A 19,181-nucleotide genomic window follows, 5' to 3' on the forward strand; every position below is an offset into this window, starting at 1 on the left:
GTGCCGAGACAAGCTGTATTTACTCAATTGCTTCGCAAACTAACAGCCTAGAACCCTCTGATTCTCATGTAATTATTCCAAAGTTTCTTAAAAGCAAAGGTGAAGTCACTGTTCCTGAAGAATGCTTCAGACAACCTTCTTTCCACTCTGATAATATCGAAAATAAGCAGCAGGTTCATTCCATAACCATGTTTATTGCTAAACAGCGCTATACCTTGTGCTGGTGTGCATCCTCTAAGTCTAATGCATCAGTGCTGTTCTTTTGAGCTGTAAACAAAAAAAGAAAATCCTAGGTTTCTGAAACTCACCAGTCCTTTGCCATGAGAAAACCAGAGAAATAAGTGAAATTATGCAAACATTTTCCATTCAAATTGGCACATATAACATTCCTATAACTGATAACTTTCCTATGTTTTAGAAGCCCCATACTATCTTGAGAAAGCTGAAAACATTTCTGTAGGAAAAGCAATATGGCTCCAACAAAATAATACCAAAGACTGGCAATAAACACACTATTTTAACATTCCCCACAGATATATCCAGGTATACAACTGTTGGCCAACTACTTTTATAAGGCAAAAGATTCTTTCATAATTAACTGGATTATCATTTCCTAATATGTCTGCTTAATAAGGTTCTAGTTTGAATGTTTCATTCTCTTAAAAGTGAAACATACATGCAGGGAAAACGCTGCTCTTGAGAATGCATAAGACAAAAAAAGATGATTTGAATAAAATATACCTAGTTTGATAATAAAAGAAAAGTACTTTAGTGTCTCTTTTAAATACTAGAGGTGGAATTAGTTACCTACATATTCATTTGGCCACAAAAGATAAAAACCTAGACACAGTGCCTTGCACATTTGAGGTATTCGATGATTATTTAATAGAGGAAGGAATAAATGAATGAACATCTTAGATGTGATATGTAAACAACATAAAATTCTTAAATACATTATGAATTAGAAATGTAAAAATATTTTAACAGGGATGTAACTGGGAAAAAGAACAATGACAGCAAATTATAATATACATAATGAGGCTTGGCATTCACCTATTCACCTCATGCAGGACAGCTGACACACAGAATGTCCTTCAGTGAACCAAAGCAGTTGGGACCACACTCTCTGGAGCCTACTCCTGAGTTTCTATCTTCACTCATTTGCTTAGCAGCTGGGTGACTCTGAGTTAAGTTTCTTAATATCTCTGCCTCAGTGCCATAAAATGAAAGTAGTAACAGTCCTTATTTTATAGAATTGTTATAAGGATTAAATAAGATAATCCATGTAAAGAGTTTAGAGGAGTTCGTGGCACAAAGAAAGTACTCCATTATTAATTTTTTTTAAAAGATTTTATTTATTTATTTGACAGAGATAGAGACAGCCGGCGAGAGAGGGAACACAAGCAGGGGGAGTGGGAGAGGAAGAAGCAGGCTCCCAGCAGAGGAGCCTGATGTGGGGCTCGATCCCATAATGCTGGGATCATGCCCTGAGCCGAAGGCAGACACTTAACCACTGTGCCACCCAGGCGCCCCCATTATTAATTTTCTTATTATGATTTTTCAAGAGCAAAAGGACTGTATGCCTTCTCCTAACACTGGTTCTTAAATAAAAGAGCAGGCGGGCACCTGAGTGGCTCAGTCGGTTAAGCGTCTGCCTTCAGCTCAGGTCATGATCCCAGGGTCCTGAGTCCCACATTGGGCTCCCTGCTCAGTGGGGAGCCTGCTTCTCCCTCTCCTCCCCGCTCTTGCCCTCTCTCGCTATCTCTGTCTCTCTCTCAAATAAATAAAATCTTTAAAAAAATAAATAAAAATGTTTTAAATAAAAGAGCAGAAAAATGTTTTACAGGAACCATGATTTGGGGCACGGTTCCTAAGAGAATCTGGAAGCAAGAAAGAGGCTTTTATCCCCTTTCACTTTGTTTTTGTTTTTGGGTTTTTCTTCCTTGTATAGAAAGCACCTTTCAACTAACATCTTTTTTTTTTTCTTTCTTGTCATCTTATTTTATTTAAATCCAATTAGTTAACATATAGTGTATCATTAGTTTCAGATGTAGAGTACAGTTATTCATCAATTGTATATAACACCCAGTGCTAATTATACCACATGCTCTCCTTAATGGCCATCTCAATTTTAAAGAGTCTATATGCTCTAGTATAACCAACTTAAAAAAAAAACTACACAGATATAAATTGAGGTGGTGAATTTTAGTGATGTAGACGTAGCTGTCATTCTTTTCACTTTGTTACTCCAAGCTCTGTCATATGTAAGGTACTATATTGAAGTATTTTGCATACCTCAACTCCAATCCTCACAGAAACAATCCCACATATATGTAGGCAGAGGAGTAGATATTATAAGCCCACATTTACAGATGAGAATACCCCAGGCTATAAAGTTAGTAAGAATGAACTCTTGCCCTATACCAAAGCAGATGTACTGTACTCTACAACAAAAAAGCACCAAATATATATTGCATGAGGAAGGTCCTTTATCCATCATTCCCATAATTAAAAGCTCTTCAACTGAAATTTAAAATCAAATAATCTGTTTGATATTCTTTATTTAAGTAAATTAATTTTTACATTTATATTGATAAGTAAGCTGATAATTAATGACAGACTTCGAAAGTTCAAACTTAAGAAACAGTCAAACCACCTGATGAAGCATGATAATACAGCCCACCTTGTAAACTGCCTCCCTAAAGAAAAGTGGGAGCTAACTCCTAAGAAGAAAGGCCTGGGATTCCTTCCATGAATGAAATTCCCTCGGTAGTATAGGTCAGAAGTAGGCACTGGTGAATGGGAGATTCTGGATTTGGAGAAAGGGCTAAAATGCTGGAGGAAAGCACTCTCAGCAGAGCAAAAAAATGCATGTTACCATAAAATACAGAAGTCAAGCAATTAAGCAGATTATCAAAACAAAAATGTAAAAATACACATACTTTTACCTCGAACTGAATACCTGCAATTTTTCATATAGCTTGAAATATAAATATGAGTGCAATAATCTATACAGTTTATATAAGTATGAATATAATAATCTATCTAAATTTGCTTTTATAGACCTGGCCTCAACAAGGTGTAGTCTGTCCCCTCTTATTTTCTGATGAGATTGCGCTAGTCTTTTGTTCTAAAGAACCATTAATTAATTACCTCTTGGTGGCCTTTAATTATCAATGATGTTATCTCTTTATTATAAAGTAGGCTATTTTAATCCAAGTCTTAGTCCTTAGTCAACAGCATTCAAACAGTTACCTCTTTAGGGAAAATTTTATTAAAATACAGTTTAAGGGAGTGCCTGGGTAGCTCAGTCAGTTGAGCATATGCCTTCGGCTCAGGTCATGATCCTGGGGCTTGGGATTGAGCCCCATGTTGGGTTCCCTGCTCAGTGGGGAGTCTGCTTTTCCCTTGCCCTCTCCCTCTGCTCCCCCCATGCTCTCTCTCAAATAAAATAAAATCATTAAAAAAATAAAATATAGTTTAATAAAAGTGAATGAAGCACATACACATCTCTTAAAGGTAAAGAATTTGTTTTGTTTGTTGTGTTTAAAGGGACTAACACACTACTTATTCAGCAAATATTTACTGAATGCCTACTGTATACAAGGCATTTTAGTACTCATCACCAGACTAAATAAAGGTTCTTTCCTTCACGGAGCTTAGAGTCTTGGGGAAAGACTGAAAATAAAAAATAAACAAACTGTCCAATGTGTTAGAAGGTGTTAAGTGCTATGGGAAAAGGATAAATAGACTAATAGAGTAGGGTAAGAGGAATTGGAATGAGCGTGGCAGGTTGAATAATACGTTCACAAAATTTTTGATACTCCTCCTTTCAAAAGGTGGAACTTCCCAGACTTAGTGACTTACTTATAACAAATAGAATATGGCAGAACTGGTTGTATATCATTTCCAAGATTAAGTTATGGAAAGCCTGTGGCCTCTGTCTTGGGTACATTCTTTCTCTTGGATCACTTTCTCTGAGCCAGCTGCCAGGCTATCAGCAGGCCTACAGAAAAAGCTAATGTGGCAAGTAACTGAAGCCTCCAGCTTACAAGCAGTGAGGAACTGAGGCCTGCCAAGAACCATGTGAGTGAACCTGAAAGTGGATTTTCCTGTCCTAGCTGAGCCTCGAGATGACCATCCCTCACTAAGAGTTTGACTGCAACCCATAAGAGACCCTGATCCAGAACTGGTTACTCACTTGAAAGACTTCCAGACTTCTAATCCTCAGAAACACTAAGAGATAATAAATGTTCATTGTTTTAAGATGTTAGATTTTGGGTAATTGTTGCATAGTGATAGATAACGACTACAGTGAGGGTGGGAAGGAGGCAGGTTGCAGTATTAAACAGGATGGTCTAGGCCTCCCTGAGGAGCTCACATTTGAACTAAGACTTGAAGGAGGTGGGGGCAGGCACACCTGAGGAACAGCAAGGAGGCCTGTGTGACTGAAGTCTAGTGACAGACTAGAAGAAATTAACTGTTAGAGTGGCCAGCTGATATGGGGGCCTGTAGGCCACTGTAAGGATACTGACATTTCTTCTAGATTAAATGGAAAGCCACTGCAGGGTTTTGAGCAAAAGAATGCTGTGATCTTACCAAAAAATCTAACGGACACATTAAGGAGAATATAAAGAAAATGCCATGCATGTAAATTCTTCTTATTGACAATCATAAATCGAGTTCTTTAGTAGTTCAATTTTTACCAGTGTAATGGTTGACAGGGTAAAAATACAGCCATAAGAAAAGATTCCTAGGGAACAGAAAGGAAAATAAACAATCCTGGTCATACTCATCGAAAAAGATACAGCCAAATATAATTCATATCATATCATGTTATTCTGCCAAAAAATTGTCAGGGGAAAAAAACAGAACTTTATAAAAGTTCTCTTAACTGTTTGCAATGCACGATAAAAAGTACGTTTGATTTTATCTTTTAGAGTCCTTCCTTTATGTGCACTTGCAAACAAGACAGTGTGCTTTATTAAAGGAATGGAGCAAGGACACCACTGGATGGATCTTCTCAAAACTAAGGAGGAAAAGAAACTTAATTTCTATAATTCTAAATTCAATTTCTATAACTCTCTATGAATATGATAAACAGATATAACAGGGCAGTTTAATCTTACCTGATATAAGATGTTTTTGGTGTTTAGGAATATATTTTTCAAGGAGACGCTTCATACATGAATCTTTGGCCTCATCCAAAGCACACTTCCCACAGTCACTTTTAAGTAAGGGATCGGCTCCATTCAAAAGAAGTAACTCTGCCACCTACAGGAAGACTGTTCATGTGAGCATGCCCAGACAAAAGGTACATTATTGTAAATGTGTGCTAGCATACAACTCGAAGCAATCTGATATTTCTTTCAATAAGAGAGTTTGGGTTTACATACAACAACTCTGCCCAATAAAAAAAATTAATGTAATTGCTACTGAATCATAATTTGTTGATATACATACCCTTCTCTTACAAAAAAAAAGAGATGAAGAGGGAGAGAGAGAGAGGGAGTAGGTAGACAGAAAGAGGTGCAGACAGTGAGAAGGAGGGAGGGAGGGAGGGATTGAAGGAGGAAGGAAAGGTCAGAAAGGTCAGAAATGTATATAGTTCAGATGCTGGTGAAATGGAGCTGGCATATACACCGAGAACTAGCATTGGGTTCTGTAGTAGTAAATATAAGTTTAACAGGTTCCAGGAGATGGTTATGCCTTCTATCTATAACTGTTGGTGCTGCTCCTCCTCAGAGTGTCAGGAGAAACCAGTCAACCCTTAATCTGTTACTACTCCTCAAGTAACCTCCTCTATGAAGCACTCCCTGACCTCCCATCCATTGCTGCTCTAGAGAAAAATGACCTCTCCCTTCTTTCAGGTACGTATTTTACCATAGTGCCCAATACATATTTATTATATTATTTCTTATATATTTGTCTCTCCTGTACACTAAGGTTTCTGAGGGTGGGACTACATTTTTCTTTTAAAATTTATTATTTTTGAATAGGGAATTAATGAATATAGTTCAAAATACAGAAGGCTCAGAGAAGTATACAGTGAGAAATAAGTTTCCCTCCTCTACCCCTGTCCTCCAGTCATCCAATTTTTCCCTAAGCCCTTGTTATAGTTTCTTCTGAATTTTTCCACAGTTAATCTGGTCCAACAGGTATATATATGTATGTATACACACATATGTATACATATTTTTTTCTTATGCAAGTGGTCATATATTATATACATTCCTCTATATTTTGCACCCAAACAACGGGCTTGGAGATTGTACCATGTCAATATAAAATGAACTTCATTATTTTTTATAGCTGAGTAACAGTCTACTATTGAATGTACTGTACTTTTTTTAACCAGTATCCTCCTGACAGATGTTTAAGTTGCTTCCAAGCTTCCACTACAGATATATGTATTAATTATCTTTATATTGCCAGTGCCTATCTCAGTGTCTGGCACAGCGTAAATATTCAATAAATATTATTTAATAAAAGAAGGCATGTAATCAGGGAGGATGTGAGGAGTATGCGCTAAGGAACACTACACTAAAAGGAGCCTAAATTTTCATGTTAATATCTGGAATGAGAAAAAGGATCTGAATTTCTGTAAATTACATGTACCCCTCAAATTAAATATATACACATTCTTCCTTTTATAACAAAGCATACTAGGAGACAAAAATATCATACCACAAAGGGACAATATAAGCCAGATCCCTCAATAATTATTCAGCCTCAGCGATTCTGCTTTTCAAACTATTTTATTATAAGAATTTAATGCTAGATAGGGAAACTGAAAGTAATAGTAGATATAATTAAATCTGTAATTCATATATAAGCCAGGTCTAAGAACATAACGAATTTATGTTTGGATCTTCATGTTTTGTTCAACAAAGAAAATAAAGAGTACACAGCTTTCTTTTAGGAAAAGAAATCTGGGGAGAGAGTGAGGAAGATGGTGGAGAAGTAAGAGGCCCTAGTTTTGTCTAGTCCCTGGAATTCAGCTGATGGCTATCAAATCATTCTGAACACCTATGAACTTAACTGGAGATCTAAGAAAATAATTGCTGTAGTTCTACAAATAGGAAAGTGACCACTTTCTGCGAGGTAGGAGGTACAGAGAAGTGAATCCTAGGTTATCTATTGCAAGATAAAGTGCAGGGGGAGGGAGCCTCTGTCAGCCGGCTACTGAACAGTATATAGCAGCGGAACATAAAATGAGAACCTTTAGAAGTCTGCTCGAATGGGGAATGTCCTTGCCTGAAAGGTGCTCAGGTAGTGAAGTGGGGCAGAATCCCAGGTGGGACAGCATGGTCTCAGGGATCCCCGGGGCTCACAGGAAGACCAGGGATACCTGACTGTGGCAGAGTTCCCAAGCATCGGAGTGGGGAAGCCGGCTGCAATCAGTGAACCCAGGTGTGGGCTTTCAGTTCAGTGTTGCCATAATCTATGAACCGGCAAGGTCAGCGACCGCTCTCTGAGCAGGGGCCCAGCAAGCCACAGAACTGTGGCAAGAACCCCCTTCTTCCCCCAGGAGGAGGCACCGGTGTCTGCAGCAGGAGTCTACAGGGTTTGGAGATTTGAAACGGGGTCACATGACTAGATAAAAAATGCTCTGGGTGAGCACAGAGAGTGGACAGAGACCAGGAGACAAGGGTGATGGACTGCTTTTCCCTGAGGATGCACTGAGGAGTGGGGGGCCTGAGCTTTTGGCTCTAGGGCTGGGAGGCTGCCATTTTCATTCTCATCCTGTATAGCGGTACCGAAAGCCTTCAGGGAACAAAAGCCACGTAGAGCAATCTGGACTTGATTACTCAGCCTGGTCTTTTGATGCATTTCCAGCCCAGGGAAAGACACTTGAGAATCAGAGCAACAGGTCCCTCACCCAGAAGATTAGCAAGAACATCCAGCTTAGACCAAGTTTACCCATCAGTGACAACTGCAAAATTCCAGTATTAAGGGAAAAGAGCATATAGAATTCATGGGTTTTTTTCTCTTGATTCTTTAGTCTTTCAATTCTAATTTCCCCCCCTTTTCCATTTCAACTAATTTCTTATTTTATCAACTCTTTTTTAAAGTCTTTTTAAATATCCATTTTTACAGTTACATTCTAACCTTTCATTGTATTTAATTTTATTTTTGTATATATATGTTTTTCTTTCTTTACAATTTTGGGATCTAGTTTCTTCTAACAAACAGACCAAAATACATGCAGGATCTAGTGTATTGCTCTGTTCTGTTCACTTATCTGATTATATTCTCTCTCTCTCTCTTTTTTCTTTTCCATTTCTGGTCTCTTTTGATTTGTTTAGTGTATATTTCCTGGGGTCATTGTGGCTATTTTAGTATTTTGTTCTCTTGTTCCTCTGTGCTTCTCTGGACAGAATGACAAGATGGAAAAACTCACCCCAAAAAAGAGAACAAGAGGCAGTACTGACCGCCAGGGACCTAATCAATATGGACATTAGTAAGATGTCAGAACTAGAGTTCAGAATAATGACTATAAAGATACTGATACCATTAATGAGATGCAATAAAAAATGGAGGCTCTAACTGCTAGGATAAATGACACAGAAGAGAGAATGAGTGATATACAAGACAAAATGATGGAGAATAAAGAAACTGAGGAAAAAAGAGATAAACAACTACTGGAACACGAGGGGAGAATTCGAGAGATAAAGTGATACCATAAAGTGAAACAATATTAGAATTATTGGGATCCCAGAAGAAGAGGAAAGAGGGAAAGGGGCAGATGGTATACTTGAGAAAATTATAGTGAAGAACTTCCCTAATCTGGGGAAGGAAACAGGCATTCAAGTCCAGGAGGCACAGAGAACCCCCCTCAAAATCAATAAAAATAGGTCAACACCTCGACATATAATAGTGAGGTTTGCAAATTTCAGAGACAAAGAGAAAATCCTGAAAGCAGCTCCAGACAAGAGGTCCTTAACCTACAAGGGTAGAAACATAAGCTTGGCAGCAGACCTATCCACAGAGACCTGGCAGGTCAGAAAGGACTGGCATGATATATGGCCAAGAATACTGTAGCCAGCAAGGCTGTTATTCAAAATAGAAGGAGAGATAAAGAGCTTCCAGGACAAACAGAAACTAAAAGAATTTGTGATCACTAAACCAGCCCTGCAAGAAATATTAAAGGGAATCCTTTAAGCGAAGAGAGTCCAAAAGTAACAGAGCAAAAAGGAACAGAGGCAATATACAGAAACAGTGACTTTATTTATATAATACGATGGCACTAAATTCATATCTTTCAACAGTTACTCTGAATGTAAATGGGCTAAATCCCCCAGCCAAAAGACACAGGGTATCAGATCGGATAAAAAAGCAAGACCCATTGATATGCTATCTACAAAAGACCCAGTTTAGACTCAAAGACAGCTCCAGATGGAAAGTGAGGGGGTGGGGAACCATTTATCATGCTAATGGACATCAAAAGATTAAAAAAACTCCCAAAAAACAAAGACCTCATCAAAAAGGAGAAATAGACCAGTATCCCTGATGAACATGGATACCAAAATTCTCACCAAGATATTAGCCAATAGGATCCAAAAGTACATTAAGAGAATTATTCACCATGACCAAGTGAGATTTATTCCTAGGCTGTAAGGGTTTAACATCCACAAATCAATCAATGTGACACTCTACATTAATAAAACAAAGGACAAGAACCATATGATGCTCCCAACAGATCCAGGAAAAGCATCTAATAAAGTACAGCATCCTTTCTTGATTAAAACTCGTTACAGTGTAGGGACAGAGGGAACATACCTCAATTTCATAAAAGCCATCTATGAAAAGCCTACAGCGAATATCATTCTCAAGGAGGAAAAACTGAGAGCTTTTCCCCTAAGGTCAGGAACACTGCAGGGATGTCCATTATCACCACTGTTGTTCAACATAGTACTAGAAGTCTTAGCCTCAGCAATCAGACAACAAAAAGAAAAGGCATCTGAATCGGCAAAGAAGTAGTCAAATTCTCACTCTTCACAGATGACATGATACTTTATGTGGACCACCCAAAAGACTCCACCCCAAAATTGCTAGAACTCATACAGGAATTCAGCAATGTTGCAGGATATAAAATCAATGCACAGAAATCAGTTGCATTTCTATACACTAACAATGAAACAGAAGAGAAATTAGGGCGGTGATCCCACTTAAAATTGTACCCAAAACCATAAGATACCTAGGAATAAACCTAATGAAAGAAGCAATGGATCTGTACTCTCAAAACCAGAACACTCATGAAAGAAATTGAGGAAGACCAAAGAAATGGAAAAACATTCCATGCTCAAGAATTAGAAAAACAAATATTATTAAAATGTCTATGCTACCTAGAGCAATCTATATTCAATGCAATCCCTATCAAAATACCATCAACTTTTCACAGAGTGGGAACAAATAACCCTAAAATTTTTATGGAACCAGAAAAGACCTGAATAGCCAAAGGAATGTTGAAAAAGAAAACCAAAGCTCATGGCATCACAATTCCAGACTTCAAGCTTTATTACAAATCCGTAATCATCAAGACAGTATGGTACTGGCACAAAAACAGATGCATAGATCCATGGAACAGAATACAGAACCCAGAAATGGACCCTCAACCCTATGGTCAACTAATCTTTGACAAAGCAGGAAAGAACGCCCAATGGAAAAAAGTCTCTTCAACAACTGGTGTTAGGAAAATTGGACAGTCACATGCAGAATGAAACTGGACCATTTCCTTACACCACACACAAAAATAGACTCAAAATGGATGAAAGACCTAAATGTGAGACAGGAATCCACCAAAATCCTAGAGGAGAACGCAGGCAACAATCTCTGTAACCTCAGCCACAGCGACTTCTCACTAGACAAGTCTCCAAAGGCAAGGGAAACAAACGCAAAAGTGAGCTATTGGGATTTCATCAAGATAAAAAAGCTATGGTGACTAACATAACATTAAAAAGAAAAAAAGAAAAATAAGCTTTTTCACAGTAAAGGAAACAGTCAACAAAACCAAAAGACAACCTACAGAATGGGAGAAGATATTTGCAAATGTCTTATTAGATAAAGGGCTAGTATCCAAAATCTATAAGGAACTTATCAAACTCAACACCTAAAGAACAAATAATCCAATCAAGCAATGGGCAGAAGACACAGACCCTTCTTTTCCAAAGAAGAGTTACAAATGGCCAACAGACACATGAAAAAATGCTCAACATCACTTGGCATCAGGGAAATACAAATCAGAACCACGATGAGACACCACCTCACGCCCATCAGAATGGCTAAAATTAAAAAGTCAAGAAACGACAGATGTTGGTAAGGATGTAGAGAAGGGGAACCCTCTTACACTGTTGGTGGGAATGCAAGCTGGTACAGCCACTCTGGCAAACAGTATGTAGGTTCCTCAAAAAGTTAAAAATAGAGCTACTCTATGACCCAGGAATTGCACAACTAGGTATTTATTCCAAAGATACAAATATAGTGATCCAAAGGGGCACCTGCACCCTAATGTTTATAGCACCAATGTCCATAATAGCCAAACCATGGAAAGAGCCCAAATGTCCATCAACAGATGAATGGATAAGGAAGACGTGGCATACACAAACACACACACACACACACACACACACACACACACACTGGAATATTACTCAGCCATCAAAAAGAATGAAATCTTGCCGTTTGCAACAATGTGCATGAAACTAGAGGGTATTATGCTAAGAAAATAAGTCAATCAGAGAATGACAATTATATTATGTCACTCATATGTGGAATTTAAGAATCAAAACAGATGAACACAGGGGAAGGGAGGGAAAAATAAAATAAGATGAAAACAGAGAGGGAGACAAGCCATAAGAGACTCTTAACTCTAGGAAACAAACTGAGGATTGCTGGAGGGGAGGTGGGAGGGGGGATGAGGTAATTGGGTGATGGGCCTTAAGGAGGGTGTATGATGTAATGAGTACTGGGTGTTACGTACAACTGATGAATCACTGAACTCTACCTCTGAAACTAATAATATACTATATGTTAATTAATTAAGTTCAAATTAAAAAATAAACAAAAGGGAAAACAAGGAAAAGAAGTTTTGTAAGGGAGTTGCCAAAAGGGCTGTGTTGTTTATTTCTGGAGGTTTTGTGTCAAATAATAACCCATGTAGTATGAGAGTGACTCAGGATCAAGGAGCATGAGAAAGGGGACTGGAGGAAGGGAAAAGGCAGGGGCTAGAGCCCCATTTTCCTGGAAATATGAGTTGGTGATCCCAAGGGAGTAGATACATTACTTTGGCAGTCTCTTTAGGGAGTGGATAATCTGCTTCACCAAATATCCACAATTACCATTTCCCTCTGTAGTCTTAATTTTATGAATTCTGAAGCCTACTTCTATCTCCTGTAACTTGAAACACTCTCTTCTCACCAAAAGGCAATAAATAAATGACTTTTGCTGAGTATTTTCCGTTTTTTTTTAAAGATTTATTTGAGAGAGCATGAGTGGGAGCAGCTGAGGGCGAGAGAAGCTTAATCAGACTGTACGAAAATGGGGTTTGATCCCACGACCTTGAGATCACGACCTGAGCCAAAACCAAGTCAGACGCCCAACCAACTGTGCCACCCAGGCACCCCTACCCCTTATTTTAACCTACATTTAGATTCTATATTAGCTCTCTGTTGCTACCTAACAAATTACCACCAAATGTAGTGGCTCAAATAAATAATAAATATTTATAATCTCACAGTTTCTGTGGGTCAGGAATTTGCAAGCAGCACGGGTAGGTGGTTTTATATCAGGTTCTATCTCTATCTTCTTTTTTCTTTTGCCAGAAAAATCTAGATGAGATTAATGTCATTCAAATATTTCATAGAAACAGGAATGTAGCAACTGGGTCCAGGTAGGATTAAAAAGTGAAAAAAATGCAGGTATGTTTATGTTGATATATTTACATCTGGAACAGGCTCTCCTCCACATGAGGCATAGCAGCTGCATGTGTCCAATGCCTCCTTGCAGATGCAGCCCTGGGCACACTTGGCATGACCAATGGGGCAGTAGGAGCAGCAGCCCTTCCTGCACAAGGTGCATGTGCACTCTTTATATCTGCAGGAGACAGAGCAGGTACAGGAGCTCCTGGTGGAGCACGAGCAGTTGGGGTCCATTTTGAGCTGAGGTGAGGATGGAGGTCCAAAGCGGATGATGCAGGGAGACACTGGTGTGGGCTGGAGGTGTGGTTAGTTTCTTATGAGGATGTAGTCAAGAGGATGGCTGGAGATACAATTATGTAAAAGCTTGACTGCGGCTGGAGGATCTGTTTCCTCAGATGCCTCGGTCACACGGGTATGGGACACAGACCTTAGTTCATTGCCAGGTAGACTTCTCCATAGATCTACTTGAGTGTCCTGATATGACATCTGGCTTCCCTCATAGAATGAACCAAAAGAGAGAGAGAAGTAAAAGAACAAGGAAGAAGCTATAGTACTTTCAACCTAGCATCAAAAGTCATATGCTGTCACTTCTGGCATATCCTAGTTGTTAGAAGCAAGTCACTGACACTCCAGGCCAAAATCCTGGGGAAGAGAATCAGAATCTTTTGAAAAGAAGAGTATTAAAAAATTTGTGGACATATTTTAAAGCTACCACGGGTTCTTAACTAGAACAAGCAGAGCAATTTCAGTAAGTGGCCAGCATCACAATCTCTACTTCTTTGGCTCATCAAACAGTAGCCTCCTTAAGGAAATATACTTCTACTTCAAGTTTGCTTATGGATTTTCACCTTTAATCATATTACTGAATCAAATGCTTTCTTCCTGGGATGCCTGGGTGGCTCAGTCAGTTAAGCGTCTGCCTTCGGCTCAGATCATGATTCCAGGGTCCTGGGATCAAGTCCCACGTCAGGCACCTTGCTCAGTGGGGAGTTTGCTTTTCCCTCTCCCTCTGCTGCTCCCCCTGCTTGTGCTCTTTCTGACAAATAAATAAAATCTTAAAAAACAACAACAACAACAACAAATGCTTTCTTCCCTCTAAAATCAGCTGACCTACTTGTGTAAGAAACAAGTAGGAGAATAAAATTTTTTTTAAGTTTTAATTTAAATTCCAGTGAGTTAACACACAGGTAATATTAGTTTTAGGATTCAGCACTTCCATACATTGCCCTGTGCTCATCACAAGTGCACTCCTTAATCCCCATCACCTATTTAACCCATCTCCCCACCCACCTCCCCTCTGGTAACCCTCAGTTTGTTCTCTATAGTGAAGAATCTGTTTCTTGGTTTTCCCTTCTTCCTCCTTTTCCCCCCTTTGTTCATTTGTTTTGTTTCTTAAATTCCACACAAGTGAAATTATATGGTATATGTTGTTCTCTGACTCATTTTCCTTAGCATAATACCCAGAGAATAAAATTCTTCAAGTACTTGAAAAGACAGTATCTTAACTATACTTTGCTAATGAAATATGCACAAAACAGAAAGAACTACAAAAAAAATTCATCAGTAGTTTCATTATTAATAATAATAGTGTTAATATTCATAATAATATTGCTAGTAGTAATATTATAAGTGTATTATACAATAAAGAAGTAAATTAATGTAGTAAAAACAAATGCTGAGCCTAAGAGACATATATAAGTAAAAAATCAAAGTTCAATATAAATCTATAATATTAAGTTGAAAATATCAATATGAACACACAATCCTTCCTTATATATCCTCTAACTTGAAAAATACGTATTTTTTTAAAAAATGCCTAAAAGCAATGATATCTAATACCAATGAGCATACCTAGCATCCAGACTGTGGTCTCTAAATAGATTATCCATTTACAGAAAATGTAAGAAGAAACAAGCTATACAACACCACAAAAATAAAATTAGCCAAATCCAGAATTTAGGAAATTCTATAAGACAAAGACCCATACGCTAGAAGACATAAGAAAACACAAAATGGAGGAAGGATTGTTATAGGTTAAAACATATTTAAGAGCCACAACAAACATTAGTAATGAATGGACCTTGATTGATCCTGATTCAAACAAAAACTTGCTATAATACCACATTTTTTAGATAACTTGGGAAATTTGAATATGGATAGGGTATGAAATGATATTAAGAAACTGTTAATATTTATTAGGTGAGATAATATTGTGGGTGTAAAACGAAGCCCTTACCTGTTAGAGATGCAGGCTCAAGTATTTATGAGTAAAATGGTATGATGTCTGGGATTTCTTTTAAATTTCCAATAAAAACAAAACACAGTTGTGTTTGAGCCCGTTGAGGGAGTCTGGCTCTTTATAGTATAATATAATATATATCATAACAGAGTTCACTCTAGATATACATGAAATGAATAATCAGTATGTCTGAGGGATATTTTTTCAATATATATGAACCCTAATAACACTGTCAACCAACCTCCAATTCAAGATCTCATATACTCATGCACCACATACACCATTTGATGATATTATTCATTAAATAACAGCTTTGTTAAAATCATGATAGCTTACATCAACATGTCATGCCATTTTCTTCACCTATTAACAAAGTAAACTGAATAAAAGAGAAGTCAAGTTTAGTCTGACGTGACTTGTTCTTAGTAATGCCAGATTCTCAAAGATCACTACATTCTTGTCTAAATGTCTTCCTTATGTCTAATAATTTATTCTTCATTTTTCTAACGAATCAGAATGAGCCAATCATCCATAATTCTCAAATTTCATTTTTTCCAATTTAAAAAAGTGTACCTCTTTTTAACAGTTTTAGTGAGATATAATTCATCCATTTAAAAAATATAATTCAATGTTCTTTGGTATATTAAGAGAGTTGTATAACTATAATCACAATCTAATTTTGGAACATTTTTTTAAAAAGATTTTATTTATTTATTTGACAGAGAGAGAGAGCACAAGCAGGGGGAGTGGCAGGCAGAGGGAGAAGCAGGCTCCCCGCTGAGCAGGGAGCCTGATGCAGGACTTGATCCCAGGATCCTGGGATCATGACCTGGGCTGAAGGCAGATGCCCAAATGACTGAGCCACCCATGCATCCCTAATTTTGAAATATTTTAACACCCCCCAAAAGAAACCTTTTAACCATGATCTGTTACTCTCCATTCCCCACTTTCTACCTTCCATTCTTACTCTTCTTTCTGTCTCTAAAGATTTGGACTACTGCAACTATTAATGGCTTTTTACTTCTTAAAAAACAGGATATTATCTTTTAGTATCTTCCATCTTTTAGTATAAAAGTCAATTCCTGTAAGACAAAATATATTCAAGTTTTTTCAACTCTGGAATATTTAAGAAGCTCACACTCTCCAGGTGCTGAGTCCAGCATCAAGTTCCCAGGACTTTCCTGTCTGTTATCTTAGTCCTGTGACAACTAAGGCATGGGACCAATACAATACTAGACCATTTTTCTGATCATATTTGCATCACATAAGAGCTTCCTCCAAGGTTAGCCTCAATCCTCATCTGATGCTCCCACCATACCTACTCCATCCTCCAAAACGATGTCCTGCCCTGCTTTGATTCTTAAGACTTTCGTTCTTAAGTCAGTCCAGAACTGACCTGGAGTTTGGAAATCTCTCTCTGACTGGGTTAAGTAACTTTCTGGATCCCCCAGCCAAAAAGAAAGGGAACGGAACAAAGAAGACCGTGATTTCACCCCACCCCACTGGGTTTCGGCTTTTAACTCTCATAACTGTTCTCCAGACTTCCACTTTTGTCTTGTCATTCTCTTTTCTCCTGCCATCAGTCAGGACATGCCACAGTGCCAGAAGCACATGAGTCACAGGAACGTATAGTTTGGCAAGAGCGAGTGAGATAAGTAGTGAGGAAATTAGATTCTGCAGTCAGAGGCATGTGTCTTTGGTCCCTTTTACTTCACTGAGGGGGTAGGAGAAGCTATGTATCTGCAAAGGCCAGAGAGGGGATAGCCAGTTCTAGCCCATGAGGCAGAAATTGACTAAAGCCAAGTTACCAGATGGGACAAAAGAACAACTGAGAAAGAAAAGAAGAAAAAGTAAAGTGCTCAGGGCTTACATTGCCCAAAGAGGGAAAAGACACTTGACTAGGATAGGTCGGCCCTGACAAGTTGAAGAGCAGATGGGCCATGAGGAGAAGGAAGAAGTGCCGTGGCATGAGGTTTCTCTAACGGAGGCCACCTTTGAAGAGGGGATAAAGGACAGAGAAGGCTCACACCATCACTTGTCCAAGCCTGGATTCTTCTGGCCATTAAATTAGGTCCCAAGCAGAATTCCCTCCCCAGAGCCCTCTCTACAATGTGCAGGGGTGACCACCTATTAGCAAGTGATATATTATCAAAAAAGGCAAAACAGCCTAAGCTTTCCTGAAGTACTGTTTCACATTAGGAAGGGATACGCTCTATCTATCAATGCCTGTGGCTCCCGGCAGCCTTCTTCAGCTCTGTCAGACATTTCTTCCAGAAGTATGTAGAACATAACTTCCTGAGCCCAGCTGATTAGGTCCCTTTCCTATTCTAGAAGTTCAAACCCAGAGGCAACTTCCAATACCTGAAATAAATAACAGGATATTTTCAGCAAGTGCCTCAGTCCTGTAGCATGGTGCCTAGACCAGAAAAATACCTGGGAAGCTCAGAGCTTAAGCGACTTCTGAAATAAACTGTATGTGCTGGAATCAATCATCTTAATTTAATATTACCATCAACCATCTTAATAGCAGCTACTATTAACCAATTTGTATGGAACTACAGTATTTTGATATTTTAACCATTGGTGCATCTATGCTAGTATATACTGGCTGATCATTAAACCCAAGAGATTCAGGTCTTATGTGGACTCTGAAAGTGACATTAGTGTCCATAAAGCTGGATGCCTCCCAGGACTGGACATCATTGTGTAACACTTTACAATCAGGAAACTTTCTGGTAAAACCTATAAAGCACCATACTGAAAGAGTCTTAGAAAAGTGTACGTTTAAAAAAGACTATGTATAACCAAAACATGATCTATACTTATTAAAAGTAACATGTAAAATGGCATCTACTATATTAGGAACAACAAATCTCTAACACAGCAAAACTTTATTAAATATTCTGAGTATCCATTAGCAGAATGAACTAAAACTGAATTCCTAAAACTGACAGGTTCCAGAGATTTTTAATACTTGCAGAATGTAGTATTTGCTTTGCAAACAAAAGCATCACAGTACCTTATAATGTCCATTTATCACAGCATCGTGTAGGGGAGTGATCTGGTACATTCCTTTGATATTTACATCTGCTCCACCTTTTAATAGTTCACTTGCTGTCTGATAAAATCCTCCTACACTAGCTTCATGAAGTGCTGTCCAACCTATTACACAAGAAGGAAATGGTATTTATGTTTTGTGCTTGCCCTTAAAATAAAAACTCTATGTTGTTTCTTTAAAAATATTTTGATTATATGAGACAAGATAATCTTACCATGAAAATAACTCTATTATTAGATGAATTCAATAAATCTGAGGGCCAAATCAAATTCCTACCCCCAACTCAGTTGTGAAAATATATGAAAAGAAGTAAAAAATATTTTTTAAATAAGTAAAATATTTGAAACTATTCCTGCCCTCCTCAAATAAAAAGGCTGTAAGGGAGTCATTATTAGCTCACTGAGAATGCTAGTTGCAGGCTACTTTTCTGCAGAGAAGGGGGGGGAACAAACTTATTTATAGTTCAAGGTACTTTCATTAAAGTGACCCAGCTGGTAGGAATGCACAAAAGTCACTTCGAAAGCATATATTCTTTTCTCCTTATTTGTAAAAAGCTATTTACAGTAATCCTTTTAAAAAAAAAAAAAGATTTATTTGAGAGAGAGGGTGCAGGGAGAAGCAGAGGGGGAAAGAGAGGGACAAGCAGACACTACGCTGAGCACGGAGCCAGATGGTAGGCGTGATCTCAGCTTGAGATCATGACATAAGCCGAAACCAAGAGTTGGATGCTTAACAGACTGAGCCACCCAGACACCCCTATTTTTTTTTTAATTTAAATGATTTTTTATTATGTTAGTCACCATACAGTACATCCCCGGATTCCGATGTAAAGTTCGATGCTCCATTAGTTGCGTATAACACCCAGTGTACCATGTAATACGTGCCCTCCTTATCACCCATCACCAGTCTATCCCATTCCCCCACCCCCCTCCCCTCTGAAGTCCTCAGTTTGTTTCTCATAGTC

At 38.2% G+C, this 19,181-nt stretch overlaps 2 protein-coding genes across 2 annotated transcripts in view; both read right to left on the reverse strand.

Annotated features, from left to right (window-relative positions):
• ANKRD31 (ankyrin repeat domain 31) overlaps positions 1 to 19,181 on the reverse strand; it is a 158,380-nt gene that overhangs the window by 68,946 nt on the left and 70,253 nt on the right. The window contains 3 exon segments of the mRNA XM_034656368.1: positions 215 to 267; positions 5,130 to 5,274; positions 18,179 to 18,321. Of these exon segments, the coding sequence (XP_034512259.1) occupies positions 215 to 267; positions 5,130 to 5,274; positions 18,179 to 18,321 (341 nt within the window).
• On the reverse strand, positions 12,927 to 13,154 carry LOC105236726 (metallothionein-2E-like). Its single transcript, XM_011222327.1, has one exon. The coding sequence runs from the start codon at positions 13,152 to 13,154 to the stop codon at positions 12,927 to 12,929; it is 228 nt and encodes a 75-aa protein (XP_011220629.1).

This window comes from Ailuropoda melanoleuca, chromosome 3 (assembly GCF_002007445.2).
Source record: "Ailuropoda melanoleuca isolate Jingjing chromosome 3, ASM200744v2, whole genome shotgun sequence".
In the NCBI taxonomy this organism is placed as follows: domain Eukaryota; kingdom Metazoa; phylum Chordata; class Mammalia; order Carnivora; family Ursidae; genus Ailuropoda; species Ailuropoda melanoleuca.